The following is a 15912-nucleotide window of genomic DNA, read 5'->3' on the forward strand; positions in this document are numbered from 1 at the left end:
GAACTGACAGTTCACACTGCGATATGTAAACTAATCTGGGGGTGTCGTTAACTTTGTATTGACACCCCCAGCGATTTGCATACGTATGAACTGGCACAAAGGGTCCTTATCCTTTATGAAAATCAAAAATAAATAATAAAAATACATAATAATTAAAAAATAAATAACAAAAATAGCTCATACACACGATAAGAAAATTGGGTGAACAATTTAGTCCGAGGAATGATTGTACGATTTTCGGATAGTGCATACACAACTTTGGACAGCCAATTCCGACCTTTCGAACTACCAGGAACAGAACAAATGATTTTCCTAGGTGGAGTTTCACATATATGCGATGCAGTAACCCTGCAAATCTACTGCGGGTTCCCGCATCGCATTCAAATTGCAGGCAGTTCACACTGCCATATGCAAATCGCTGGGGGTGTCAATAAAAAGTTAACCACACCCCCAGATCAGTTCGCATATCGCAGTGCAAACTGTCATTTCGGACATGAATCTGCTGTGGACCCAGAAAAGGATCCTGTGCGTGTTGTGTCCGAATGCGATGCAAATTCAGCCATACAATCTGTATGGCTGAATTCGCATCACACAGACATCTGATTTTCAGAGAAGTGCGCTCTGAATCACATGCGATGTCTGTCATTGCACTGATGTGAACCAGGATTTAGTGCCGATTCACACTATTGCGATCACAGACATTGCATATGATTTGGAGCGCACTGCTCCTAAAATCACATGCGATGTCTGTGCGGTGCAAATTCAGCCATACAGTTTGTATGGCTGAATTTGCACCGCAATCGCAGTGAACTCGCACAGGACCCTTTTTTTAGGTCCGCAGCAGAATCGGATCGCATGGTGGTTCACACTAGTGCGATCCGCTTCATGTGCGAACTGTCAGATCGCACTGCGATATGCGATCTGATCTGGGGGTGTCGTTAACTTTGAATTGACACCCCCAGCGTATCGCATATGGAAGTGTGAACTGCCTGTTCCGTGGATGTGATGCGGGAACACGCAGTATATTCGCAGTGTTCCCGCATCGCAATAGTGTGAACCGGGACTTATGCTGGCCATACACATGCCGAAAGATCGTTCGAAAGTCTGTAATTTGGTCCGATCGTTAGTTTTTCGTCCAGTTAATGGGCACAAATAGAAAAACGTTTTCAACTTTTCAGGCTCGGTTCACACTTCTGCGATGCGGAAATGCTGCGAATATGCAGCGTGATCCCGCATCGCATCCGCACATCTGGAAGTTCACTCTGCCATATGCGATATGTAGGGGGTGTCAATTAAATGTTAATGACACCCCCAGTTTGATCGCATATCGCAGTGCGATCTGACAGTTCGCATAGAATCGGATCGCACAAGTGTGAACCACTGTGCGATCCGATTCTGAGGCGGCTCAAAAAATGCCTCATGCGCGTGTTTGCTGCAGATGCGCTGCAAATTCAGCCATACAAAGTGTATGGTTGAATTCGCATCCGCACAGTAGATTGCATGTAATGAAGGAGCAGTGCGCTCCGAATTACATGCGCTCAGCGCATCCGCAGAAGTGTGAACCGGCACTTAGAGCCGAAAAATTGAAGGAACAGTTTTGAAAATCTGCCGACCGAACGATAAACAAATGATGAATTAAAAGGTTAATGTGTTTCTCGGCCGACCTGTTTGCACTCGGTATATGTGACAAACTGAACAAAAAACTGATTCATTTATGTCCATTGAACGATTTATCGTTCGAAAATTGAGTCATTACATGATGGTACGATCGTCTGCTCTCACCGCCGATTTTTTCCGTTTTTCGAAAATGAGTTTGCCCGATATTTCGTCTAGTGTATGGCCAGCTTTAGGCTACATTCACATGTGGATGCAGCGGATCACGGACAGAATCACCGCGATTCTGCCCATGATCCGAAAATCATTGCAGATCGCGGGACGCCTGTGCCAAATGCTGTGCGATGTTGCCGCGATTTCCGCCTGCCAAATGGCAGTAACATCACGCAAACAGAATCGCGGGACGCACAAAAAGGTACAAGAGCTTCTTTTGTGCGTCATGCGTCCCGTGATTCTGTTTGCGTGATGTTACCGCGATTCGTCAGGCGGAAATTGTGGCAACATCGCACAGCGTTTGGGGTGCTATTGCAAATCACGGGCATCGCACAGGCGTCCCGCGATTTGCAATGATTTCCAGGTCGCGGGCAGAATCGCGGTGATTCTGCCCGTGATCCGCTGCGCCCACATGTGAACGTAGCCTTAATGTGTAGCGTTTTCATACGAGAAATATCTAATTAGAAAAACTGCGCATGATCAGAAACAACAAAAGTCTTTGTCATATGAGAATTTTCAATAGTCGGTTCTGACTTGCTGTGAAACATGGAGGAAAACTGGACGATCTTCTCATAGTGTGTACAGGAATGATAATGATACAATGTAACATCTGTCCTGGCATGCTGATACAAATATTTCCATTTGTTTTATTTGTTTTGTTTTGTATCTCTTCGCTGGTGTACAGGGAGTGTTCAGCCATCCTCCAGTTCCATCCCCCTCCATGGTAATCCTGCCATGGCAGGGGTACATTATATTTCCACCCAGCCCTCTCTGATCCTTCCCTGAGCAGATGTCCCCTCCTGTGTCCCTAGGACTTCCACTCCTCTGCCTGCCCCTTTAAGGAGTTGCTGCCTGCTCTGAGCACTGTCTCTTTAAAAGGCTGTCCCTGCCCCCAGGAGGGGCAGTATATCCATTGTTTCTGCCAGGAGGGGTTTTTTTTTTCCTGCTTCTTCTGATCTGATTATTTGACGTCCAGTTAAAGGGAAGGCAAGATGGCTGAGCTGGGGAAGGGAGTCTCTGCAGGGAAGATAGCCAGCAATATGCAGAAGAAGCTGACCAGGGCTCAGGAGAAGGTAAGGCTGCTGCTGCTGGGGAGGAGAGGAGGGACATGACAGCTCTACTGAGGCTCTGAGATCTGCCAGTGCAGCGTCATGTCATGCAATAACCACTGCCAGAGCTCTGCAGACACCCGGATCAGGGGAAGCTGCAGCCTAGGGATGGGGGGTGACAGATCCAGGGGATGGGGGGGTATCAGATCCAGGGGATGTGAGGTGACAGGGTGGGTGACAGTTCCAGGTGATGTGGGTTGACAGTTCCAGGGGATGGGGGTGACAGATCCAGGGTTTGGGGGGATCAGATCCAGGGGATGTGAGGTGACAGTTCCAGGGGATGGGGGTGACAGATCCAGGGGATGTGAGGTGACAGGGGGGTGACAGTTCCAGGGGATGTGGGGTGACAGTTCCAGGGGATGTGAGGTGATGGTGGTGGTGGTGGTGGGGGGGGGGGTGACAGATCCAGGGGATGTGAGGTGATGGTGGTGGTGGGGGGGGGGGGGGGTGACAGATCCAGGGGATGTGAGGTGACAGGGGGGGGTGACAGTTCCAGGGGATGGGGGGTGACAGTTCCAGGGAATGGGGGTCCAGTAGTCACTGATCTAAAATCTGGGGATCTATCAGTTCATGTTGGAGGAGGCATGCAGCACATAGGAAGCTGCAGAGCTGGAAGCCTGTGTATGAGGGATGACAGATCCAGGGGATAGGGATTTGCCAGTCCCTGCTGGAGGAGGCATCTGTAAACTGGGGATTTACCAGTCCTTGCTTGAGGAGGCGCCCAGCACATGGGAGCCGCAGATCAGGCAGTCTGACAGATCCAGGGGATGGAGATCCACCAGTACCTACTGTAGAAGGCATCTAGAAGCCAGAGATCTATTGGTGTCTGCTGGAAGAGGCATCTACAAGCTGGGGAGTTCTCTGTTCCTGTGTAGGGGGCACCTAGAAGCCAGGGATCCTCAAGTCCCTGCTGGAGGAGGAATAAAGAAGCTAGGGACCCACCAGTCCCAGCTAGAAGAGGAGGAGGAGGAATATAGAAGCTAGGGACCCACCAGTCCCAGCTAGAAGAGGAGGAATTTAGAAGCTGGGGACCCACCAGTCCCTGCTGGAGGAGGAATTTAGAAGCTGGGGACCCACCAGTCCCTGTTGGAGGAGGAATAGCGAAGCTAGGGACCCACCAGTCCATGCTGGAGGAGGAATTTAGAAGCTAGGGACCCACCAGTCCCTGCTGAAGAGGAGGAATAGAAAAGCTAGAGACCCACCAGTACCTGCTGAGGAGGAATAGAGAAGCTAGGGACCCACCAGTCCCCTCTGGAGGAGGAGGAATATAGAAGCTAGGGGCCCACCAGTCCCTGCTGGAGAAGAAAAATAGAAGCTAGGGATCCCCTAGTTCCTGCTTGAGGAGGCACCTAGAAGCTGGGGAGCTCCCCACCCTTGTTCTGGGGGCATCTATAAGCCAAGGATCCAATAGTCCCTGCCTTAGAAGGCATCTAGCAGCAAGGGGTTTTACCAGTCCCTGCTGGAGGAGGCATCTAGAAGCTAGGGATCTGCCAGTCCCTGCTGGAGGAGGCATCTAGCAGCAAGGGGTTTTACCAGTCCCTGCTGGAGGAGGCATCTAGAAGCTAGGGATCTACCAGTCCCTGCTGGAGGAGGCATTTAGAAGCTAGGGATCTACCAGTCCCTGCTGGAGGAGGCATTTAGAAGCTAGGAATCTACCAGTCCCTGCTGGAGGAGGCATCTAGAAGCTAGGAATCTACCAGTCCCTGCTGGAGGAGGCATCCAGCTTATAGGAATAACTGCAAAGATCCGCAGGAACAAGCAGGCTCCTACATCCTGTTTATGGGCAAGATCAAAGGTCTGCCGGATCAGCAAAGCTTATGGGGGACGACAGTCTGCCTTGCCCTGCATTAGTGGAGGTTTCACTGTCCTCTGTAGCCTGCACACTAACATGGCATGCACAAGTCAGCTGTCAGGGAACTGTAAATCCCAGGCTGCCCTGGGAATGAGATTGCAGGCACATTGACAGCTAGCTCTGCATTGTTGGGAAGGTTACAATGAAGTTCTGTGACAACTTCAGCATCCTATCTCTGCAGTGTCCCTGCTATGTTAAATTTGAAGGTTTAGGCTAGCACTGTCTGTTCAGCTGCTGGAGCACTACAAGTCCCAGTGACTACTGCTGGTGTTTGTAGTGTCCCATGAGATCCCCTGCTTACTAAATCCTTACAGACATCTTCCACCTCCTTCATAGCCGCATAGACCGAAATTAGAACGTGGTGTTGTTACTATTAATATATGGTGTGATCACAGAAGCATTTTTAAACTATCTGCTCCCTTTTTATATAATTCTTTCTGTCTTCTCGATCTTTCTATCTATTGCCTATAATTTTAACGGTCCTCTATCTAATCTAGCTGTCTAATCTGTCTCTCCTTTGCATCAAAGAAAATTATTTAAATGTTGCTCTATTGCGAATTAAACCATGCCGACCGTTCTTGTTTGGTTCCATATTGATTTTGCCCTGTTCTGTTTGACCATTGCATTGTCCAGAACCTCTGAATATGTCGTCGATATACCTTGGCCGCCGTGATTGATGTATGACAGGAGGTCTGAGTCAGGCGTGTTAGAAGCGGATCAGAGGTCACAGATGGTTTTGGAGGAATGGATATCTGAGGCTCATCATTCTATTTATAATCTCTGTGCTCTTGTAAGACACTACATTGCATGCGCTGGAATCCTGAGCAACAAATGTTTCCTGTAGCGCTCTTTAAATTAGAGCTTGCCCAGCACATGTTCACCATGCTGGGGGGTTGTAGGGTTTTTAGTTGGCCTTTATTTCATGTACAACAGGGAATTGTAAGGTTAGATAGAGATTTTGTGGAATAAGTGATGCACTGGTCCAATCTCAATGTGAGCGTTGGGCATTTATTTCTTTGTATTCTGGAAAGTTTGGAGATGTCACACTTGCAGTTTCGTTTTTGTAGGAACTATAAATCTTTTCTGTTTTTTCGAAAGCTGGCCACAAGGATACTTCTGAAGTCATGATACATAACCCCCACCCCAATATAAAAAAATGGAATGAATGTTTGTGCAGGCACTAGGTTTGCGCGATCAACAGAATACTATGGATCATACAATATTCTATATTGTATATATGTATGTAATCTAGAATAAAATAACCTCTGCTGGGTTTGCAGGGAGCCGAGCCGGGCTAGCTGTTGGGTTGATGCAGAGCCAGGTTAGGGCGGAGCCGAGCTGGCGGTTGGGTTGAGGCGGGGCCGAGCTGGCGGTTGGGGTTGAGGCCCGGCCGAGCTGGCGGTTGGGGTTGAGGCCCGGCCGAGCTGGCGGTTGGGGTTGAGGCCCGGCCGAGCTGGCGGTTGGGGTGGAGGCCGAGCTGGCGGTTGGGGTGGAGGCCGAGCTGGCGGTTGGGGTGGAGGCCGAGCTGGCGGTTGGGGTTGAGGCCGAGCTGGCGGTTGAGGCCGAGCTGGCGGTTGGGTTGGATTGGGGTTGAGGCCGAGCCGAGCTGGCGGTTGGGTTGGGGTTGAGGCCGAGCTGGCGGTTGGGTTGGGGTTGAGGCCGGGCTGAGCTGGCGGTTGGGTTGGGGCCAGGCTGAGCTGGCTTTTGGGTTGGGGTTGAGGCCAGGCTGAGCTGGCCATTGGGTTGGGGTCGGGCTGGGCCCAGCTGGCCGTTGGGTTAAGGCCAGGCCGAGCTGGTCGTTGGGTTGGGGCTGGGGCCGGGCCAGGTCTGGCCGTTGGGTTAGGGCAGAGTCGGGCCAGGCTAGGCCATTGGGTAATCGCCAAGCTGGGCCTGCCGTTGGGTAATCGCCAAGCTGGGCCGGGCTGACTGTTTGGTGCCTCAATGACTGTGCTAGTCTCCTGTTGCTTGAATTGTTGACCTTACTGTTGTGGTGATCAAGTCATGAAAGCCATGCTGTTTTCTTGGTGCCTTTAGCCTCATGGGTGCCTCCTGGTCATTGCACACCCTGAACCATGGTCAGATGAATCACAGAAAGTCTATACCTAAAAAAAATCATTTTGTAGTAAAGCGGTACATCGTATTTATTGACCATTGAGTATTCACTGGTCCTTGGCCAAGGTCTAAATGCCTGGTGGTTTACCAGCCTGGCTAGGGAAAATAGAACTTGTTGCCGATGTTGTCAGGAAAGAAGATGTTAATATAAGAAAGGACTGATATTTACATCCAAAAATTATCACAACAACCCTATTACATTCTAGACCTTGAAGTTATTTGATCAGGTCGTAAGATCTCTACCTCTCCTGAACCTCTGTGCTTTTAAGGACATGTGACTACATTTAATAAGTTGGTCCTAAAGCTGAAGCATTTGTTTTTTTTCTTCAGGAATGGTTTACGTTCTATGTATATATATACATTTTTTTTTTTTTTTTGTGTCCCCACTCAAAAGATTCCACTTCCTCATTAAGTAGACCCAAAAAGGAAGTGAATGGACATCTCCAAAAAATCTCTAAATTGAGGCAAATACCCTCTTAACCATTATGAAGAGGGCAAGTGTTCCTTTTGGAAGATTTCACCTCTATTACTTTTCACAAACCAACTAAAAATTTTGGATTGTCCCTCACTATCAGTCCTGGTAACTATGTTCTGGAGTAAATCTTCCCAAATAGGATGCAGCCAGCAATAAAGCCCTGAAGTCCCCCTATGAAGCCACCCTATGGTCACAACACCAATTGTTATAGATAGGATGTTTTTTTTAAGGATCAATGGAATAAGGGCCAATCACAGGGGCCCTTTACCTTGTGATCTCACATGTAAACAAACTTGCCGGTTATCGGCATTCCTTTCCTCACGGCTGTCACAGCATGAGGGGAGGAGAGCCGGTAACGGCAAGTGTGAGAGCGGACATGCACACAGATAGATGAGCCACCTCATCAGTGCTGCCTTTTAGTGCCCATCAGTGCAGCCTCATCAGCACGCATCAGTGAAGGAGAAAAATGTACTTATTTGCAAAACTTTATAACTGAAACTAAAAAAAGTTTGTTTTATTTTCAGTCTCTTTTTTTTTTTTTTTTTCTTTTAACAAAAAACAAAAAAAATTTGTAACTTAATTGGCAACATGCAAAGTACAGTAACCCCATAGCAACCAATTAAGACCCATATAACATATACAGTATCTCACAAAAGTGAGTACACCCCTCAAATTTTTGTAAATATTTTATTCTATCTTTTCATGTAACACTGAAGAAATGAGATTTTGCTACAATGTAAAGTAGTGAGTGTACAGCTTGTATAACAGTGTAAATTTGCTGTCCCCTCAAAATAACTCAACATACAGCCATTAATGTCCAAACCGCTGGCAGCAAAATTGAGTACACCCCTATTTGAAAACGTCTAAATTGGGCCCAAAGTGACAATATTTTGTGTGGCCACCATTCTTTTCCAGCACTGCCTTTACTCTCTTGGGCATGGAGTTCACCAGAGCTTCACAGGTTGCCACTGGAGTCCTCTTCCACTCCTCCATGATGACATCACTGAGCTGGTGGATTTTAGAGACCTTGCGCTCCTCCGCCTTCTGTTTGAGGATGTCCCACAGATGCTCAATAGGGTTTAGGTCTGGAGACATGCTTGTTTAGCAAGGCAGTGGTCATTTTGGAGGTGTGTTTGGGGTCATCATGTTGGAATACTGCCCCGCAGCCCAGTCTCTGAAGGGAGGGGATCATGCTCTGCTTCAGTATGTCACAGTACATGTTGGCATTCATGGTTCCCTCAATGAACTGTAGCTCCCCAGTGCCGGCAGCACTCATGCAGCCCCAGACCATGACACTCCCACCACCATGCTTGACTGTAGGCAAGACACACTTGTCTTTGTACTCCTCACCTGGTTGCCCCCACACACGCTTGACACCATCTGAACCAAATACGTTTATCTTGGTCTCATCAGACCACAGGACATGGTTCCAGTAATCCATGTCCTTAGTCTGATTGTCTTAAGCAAACTGTTTGCGGGTTTTCTTCTGCATCATCTTTAGAAAAGGCTTCCTTCTGGGATGACAGCCATGCAGACCAATTTGATGCAGTGTGCGGCGTATGGTCTGAGCACTGACAGGCTGACCCCACCCCTTCAACCTCTGCAGCAATGCTGGCAGCACTCATACGTCCTTTTCCCAAAGACAACCTCTGGATATGACGCTGAGCACATGCACTCAACTTCTTTGGTCGACCATAGCGAGGCCTGTTCTGAGTGGAACCTGTCCTGTTAAACCATGACATGGTCTTAGCCACTATGCTGCAGCTCAGTTTCAGGGTCTTGGCAATCTTCTTATAGCCTAGGCCATCTTTATGTAGAGCAACAATTCTTTTTTTCAGATCCTTAGAGAGTTCTTTGCAATGAGGTGCCATGTTGAACTTCCAGTGACCAGTATGAGAGAGTGAGAGCGATAACACCAAATTTAACACACCTGCTCCCCATTCACACCTGAGACCTTGTAACACTAATGAGTCACATGACACCGGGGAGGGAAAATGGCCTATTGGGTTCCAATTTGGACTCCAAAGGTCTCCAACATCCCCCAGCTCCGTGATGTCATGGAGAAGTGGAAGAGGACTCCAGTGGCAACCTGTGAAGCTCTGGTGAACTCCATGCCCAAGAGGGTTAAGGCAGTGCTGGAAAATAATGGCGGCCACACAAAATATTGACACTTTGGCCAAATTTAGATGTTTTCAAATAGGGGTGTACTCACTTTTGTTGCCAGCGGTTTAGACATTAATGGCTGTGTGTTGAGATATTTTGAGGGGACAGCAAATTTACACTGTTATACAAGCTGTACACTCACTACTTTACATTTGTAGCAACATGAAAAGATAGAATAAAATATTTACAAAAATGTGAGGGGTGTACTTACTTTTGTGAGATACTGTAACTTGAGCAATGGATGTTGTAGTTGCACATTTATAGCTCATCGCCCTGTTGGATAAACCCACAGAAAACAAAGTTATGTTATTTGGCACCAATTGAGCTTTTTTTTTTTTTTTTTTTTTTTTTTCCAGAATGGAATGGAACTGCCGCACAGCCACCAAATGGTTTGGCTTTTATGGTCTATGTATGAACAGGATTGGTGGCTATAGGATGCCAAAGATTTTTTTTTTTTTTTTGTGTGTAATATAAATATACAGTATATTACACACACCAAAGTTCAAAGTGCAAAGATAACCTATAGCAGCCGTGGCTTTAAACACCACCTGTCTTGGAGATTATTCGCCTGCTGTCACCTTCCTTTCTGGATGGGGTTAGAACAATAAAAATGATTGCTAATCGCCTTTCTCTTTGCTTATAGGGGAGCTCCAGGCAAATGTTAGGGTTCAATATCCTGCATATCCAGGGCTTTTTTTTTCCAGCGGGAATGCAGTTCCTGCACCTTTAACATTTAATGTATGTACAGTATTGGCAAGGGGTGCTGGGGTGTGCTGAAGTGTCTACTTATGCTGACTTCTGGGGTATCTATTGTAGCTGGGGGATCTATTTTTGCGGGAGTGGGGCATGTCTATTGTTGCTGGTGGGGCAGCTATTGTTGCCAGGAATGGGTATTATGTTGCTGGGGTTCAGTTGTTGCTGGGAGAAATCTACTGTTGGGGAGGGGGTCCATTATTGCTGGCTGCTGGAGGGTCTATTGATGCTGGCTGTGGGGAGATCTGTTATTGCTGGGGGGGTCTTTTATTGGGTGGTCCATTGTTTTTGGGGGATCCATTGTTGCTGGCTGCGTGAGATCCCCCCCCCCCCAATTACAATGTTCAAATCGATACATTTGGAATTGGTTGAATCAAAAATTGTAGATTTTTTTTTTTTTTTTACATTTTTAAAACAAAAGAAAAATCTTCATCAAATGATTACAATGTCTCTTTGAATTGTCTTTGGCTTTACAAAAACAGCATTATTTCCAAATGGTGCTCTAATAACACACATAGTCTTTGATTTCAGAAATATGTTTATAGTTCAAATTCGAATGGAGTACGTTTTTAAAATTCAATTTAAATTTCTGTTCGAATTTCAGAAATTCTGACAAGTTTTGTTTCGTTATTCAAAAAACGTAGTTTATACTGTAATTCAACTATTCGGATATATGCGAATAATGAAAAATTTGTCCCAACAATCAAAATAAACTGCACATGTCTAGTTGGCACCCAAAATAAAATTATACTTGGCTCTGTATTCTCTATAAGGGGCAATATCGGGGAGGGATTGGCCAGGGGGTGGAACCAAGGTACAATGCACGGAGGTGGGTAGGGGGTGGAGAAAAGGGGTGATTGAGAAAGGGAGAGTTCTTATTAATTATTCATATAATTATTCATATGTGTGTGTGTGTGTGTGTGTGTGTATGTGTATGTGTGTGTGTGTGTGTATATATATATATATATATATATATATATATATATATATATATATATATATATATATATATATATATATATATATATATATATATATATATATATATATATATATATATATATATATATATATATATTACACACACACACAGTGCCTTGCGAAAGTATTCGGCCCCCTTGAACTTTTCGACCTTTTGCCACATTTCAGGCTTCAAACATAAAGATATAAAACTGTAATTTTTTGTGAAGAAACAACAACGAGTGGGACACAATCATGAAGTGGAACAAAATTTATTGGATATTTCAAACTTTTTTAACAAATAAAAAACAGAAAAATCGGGCGTGCAAAATTATTCAGCCCCCTTAAGTTAATACTTTGTAGCGCCACCTTTTGCTGTGATTACAGCTGTAAGTCGCTTGGGGTATGTCTCTATCAGTTTTGCACATAGAGAGACTGAAATTTTTGCCCATTCCTCAAAACAGCTCGAGCTCAGTGAGGTTGGATGGAGAGCGTTTGTGAACAGCAGTTTTCAGTTCTTTCCACAGATTCTCGATTGGATTCAGGTCTGGACTTTGACTTGGCCATTCTAACACCTGGATATGTTTATTTGTGAACCATTCCATTGTAGATTTTGCTTTATGTTTTGGATCATTGTCTTGTTGGAAGACAAATCTCTGTCCCAGTCTCAGGTCTTTTGCAGACTCCATCAGGTTTTCTTCCAGAATGGTCCTGTATTTGGCTCCATCCATCTTCCCATCAATTTTAACCATCTTCCCTGTCCCTGCTGAAGAAAAGCAGGCCCAAACCATGATGCTGCCACCACCATGTTTGACAGTGGGGGATGGTGTGTTCAGGGTGATGAGCTGTGTTGCTTTTACGCCAAACATAACGTTTTGCATTGTTGCCAAAAAGTTTGATTTTGGTTTCATCTGACCAGAGCACCTTCTTCCACATGTTTGGTGTCTCCCAGGTGGCTTGTGGCAAACTTTAAACGACACTTTTTATGGATATCTTTAAGAAATGGCTTTCTTCTTGCCACTCTTCCATAAAGGCCAGATTTGTGCCGTATACGACTGATTGTTGTCCTATGGACAGAGTCTCCCACCTCAGCTGTAGATCTCTGCAGTTCATCCAGAGTGATCATGGGCCTCTTGGCTGCATCTCTGATCAGTCTTCTCCTTGTATGAGCTGAAAGTTTAGAGGGACGGCCAGGTCTTCGTAGATTTGCAGTGATCTGATACTCCTTCCATTTCAATATTATCGCTTGCACAGTGCTCCTTGGGATGTTTAAAGCTTGGGAAATCTTTGTGTATCCAAATTCGGCTTTAAACTTCTCCAACAACAGTATCTCGGACCTGCCTGGTGCGTTCCTTGTTCTTCATGATGCTCTCTGCGCTTTAAATTATTATTTTTTTTTTTATGTAAGTATCTGAATTTGACTTGATATCTGCCTGTTGCAGACCCTGTCCCCAGAGCTAGGACTGGGAGAGCAGAACAAGGAGTCAATCAGTTCATGCATGCTGATAGGTGGAAAAAGAGTAAGGCTGGCCATATATCTATTATACAATTTTTTTTTTTTTCTTTTTAGATTTACTAAAACCCTATAATATGAGGTTAACCTGAACGCTTTCAATTTGTATGCAATCAGGTAGACCCTTCCACTACATAGTTGTGATTCCACTGTGAGTTCCCGCATCACATTAAATTCTCAGGCAGTTCACACTGCCATATGCGAATCGCTGGGGGTGTCAATACAAAGTAAACGACACCCTCAGATCAGTTCGCATATCGCAGTGCGAACTGTCAGTTCGGACTTGAATCGGATTGCATAGGTGTGAACACCCATGCAATCCGATTCTGATGCGGACCCCAAAAAAGGGTCCTGTGTGTGTTGTATCCGAATCCGATGCAAATTCAGCCACACAATCTGTATGGCTGAATTTGCAACGCACAGACCCCGCATGTGATTTACAGAGCAGTGCGCCCTGAATCACATGCAATGTCTGTCATCACACATATGTGAACCGGGTTAACAGTGGTTAATAGAACATTCTAGAAGCCTCTTGCAGTGATGTGCTAATTTCATTACTAGAGCCATTAAAAACCGTCTACACTTTCTCCGAAGTTTTGGAATAGTTGAATATTTTGGCTTCCATGCCGCTCTGTTTTTTTCTTTATCTGTGCATAGCTTCACCCTCATAAACTTTTGCTAACTTTCCCAAGATTCCCCGAGGACGCGGAACGCTTGCACGCTGTGTTCTCCAATAAAAATTTTGACATCTCCGCAAGCTGCCCTTCAGCTGACTTCTGTGCACATCAGAGACTTCATCTTCTGCCGAGGCCTCCAAGAACCACATTAAGAATTTATAAAAATAAAACTCCGCTCTGATGTGGGTGACCCGCTCCGGTTTTTCTCTTCTGATGGAACAAAAAAAATGATTTGTTTGGGAATGGAAAGAATACATGGGAGCGGCCAACAGAGACTCATGGAGGTTGCCATTGGATGGTGTGGGAAAGGTTCGACCGTCGGCAACGACATGCTTTTCAGAGGACGGCCTGGAAAGCTCTTCTTTTTTTTTTCTTTTTTTTTTTCTTATCTCAGATTCATAATGAATTACTTTGTAACATTTTTCCAGTTCCCCAATTTCCATGAATCCCTTAATCTCCTGCCAGAAGGTTGGCATTGCTGATAAGTGGTGCTGGGTGCCAGGGACTGCTACCTGGGCAGATTGCCACCCCTTGGAAGACTTTTTTTTATGTTTTTCATATTTAATCTGTGTTGTAGCCCAATCCTTTCCTCCCGTTAGATCTTTCTCTTCACTTTCGAACAAAGAATGTTTCAGCAATGGATTTGTTGCCATTTTTGGGTTGGAAGGTTCAGACCCCGTTCAGACAGGGGCGACGCGGCTTGCTGGGGCGACCTGTGAAGTTGCGGCGCGACATGCACGGACTTCATATCATTGAAGTCAATGCAAGTCGCCTCCAGGTCGCCCCAAAGTAGTACAGGACCCTTTTTTCTAAGTCCGAGCGACTGCTGACGCTCTTATTAGAACGGGTCCTGTGCTAATCAATGGCAGGCGACCCACCGCGACTTGTCAGGCGACCAAGTCGTCTGACAAGTCGCGCTAGTATGAATGGGGACTCAGATGTAGTGTATCAACTCTTCAGAGCCCATTCACATTAGCGCGACTTGTCAGCCTGACAAGTCGCAGTATGTCGCGGTCCATTGAGTAGTACAGGACCCGTTCTGATAGGAGCAACACAAGTCGCTCCGACTTAGAAAAAGAGTCCTGTACTACTTTGGGGCGACCTCGGAGCGACTTGCATAGACTTTCATTATGTGAAGTCTCCAAGTCGCGCTGAAGTCGCGGTGCACGCGACTTCACAGGTCGCCCCCCACAGTCGTGTCGCGCTAGTCTGAATGGGCTCTCAGTAGTCTGCATTTATATTTATTACAGGTATTTATATAGTGCTAAAGGTGAAAAAGTATAACCGCCGCTAGTGACTAAATAAAAAAGCTGCAGCTTCCAGTGCGATAACACAAATAAGAATTATGGAAGACATGAAGAAAGGAGGACAAAGGGACTTTACGGGTGCACCGTCATTGGACCAATAATTTATAGAATTATTGTATAATAATAAATGTATATAATTATTGTTCCAATGACGGTACCCTTGTAAAAGTCCCTTTGCCCTCCTTTCTTCATGTCTTCCATATATTTTGGGACATGGTACCTTTAGCAATTTTTTTTCCCCTCCCATTGTGGAGTCTGTCCCACAATAACCCAAATAAAAATTATAATAATAAAAGCTGCGCTAAAGAATGATATTAAGGTGAAACGTGACTGTCCAAATATTAAATGTGTAAATAACACAAAATAACCAAAATGCATAAGTGTACATTATACTATTGGTTATTTTGTGTTATTTTCACATTTAATATTTGAACAGTGACGTTTCACCTTAATAATCTTTAGCGCAGCTTGTATTATAATTTATATAGTGCTGGCAATTTGCATATTGTACATTCATATCAGCCCTGCCCTTAACCACTTCAGCTTCGGAAGGAAGGTTCCCCCCCCCCCCTTAATGACAAGGCCATTTTTTGCGATTCGGCACTACGTTGCTCTAACTGGCAATTGCGCAGTCGTGCGACGCTGTACCCAAATAAAATTGATGCCCTTTTTTTCCCACAAATGGAGATTTCTTTTGGTGGTATTTGACGAGCTCTGCGATTTTTTTTTTTTTTTTTTTTTTTTTTTCCTCCCTATAAACCAAAAAAGGGCGGCAATATTTTTTACTTTCTGCTATAAAACATTCCCAATAAAAAAAAAAAAAAAAAAAAAAAAAATATATATATATATATATATATATATATATATATATATATATATATATATATATATATATATATTATTTTTTTTAATTAGTTTAGGCCAATTTGTATTCTGCTACATATTTTTGGTAAAAAAAAAAAAAAAAAATTCCAAAAAGTGTATTTTAATTGGTTTGCGCAAAAGTTATAGCATTTACAAACTATGGGATAGATTTTTGGACTTTTTTTTTTTTTTTTTATTTTGTTATTGGTAATGACGGTGATCAGTTTTTTTGTTTTTTTTTTTTTTTTTTTTTTTGTAAGCGGGGCTTCGACAGATCGGACACCTAACTGACATTTTTGA

The 15912-nt window shown here is 44.8% G+C and overlaps 1 protein-coding gene across 4 annotated transcripts in view; it reads left to right on the forward strand.

The window, feature by feature from the left end:
* Positions 1 to 2692: 2692 nt before the first annotated feature.
* BIN1 (bridging integrator 1) overlaps positions 2693 to 15912 on the forward strand; it is a 197009-nt gene continuing 183789 nt past the window's right edge. Inside the window, exon 1 of one of the 4 annotated variants that reach the window (XM_082261052.1) lies at positions 2693 to 2900. In XM_082261052.1, the coding sequence (XP_082117178.1) occupies positions 2820 to 2900 (81 nt within the window). In that variant the 5' untranslated portion in view covers positions 2693 to 2819. The remainder of the gene's footprint in view (positions 2901 to 15912) is intronic. The other 3 variants (XM_082261053.1, XM_082261054.1, XM_082261055.1) reach the window with 3 other exon arrangements.

This window comes from Pelophylax lessonae, assembly GCF_965119305.1.
Source record: "Pelophylax lessonae genome assembly, chromosome: 6".
NCBI lineage: Eukaryota > Metazoa > Chordata > Amphibia > Anura > Ranidae > Pelophylax > Pelophylax lessonae.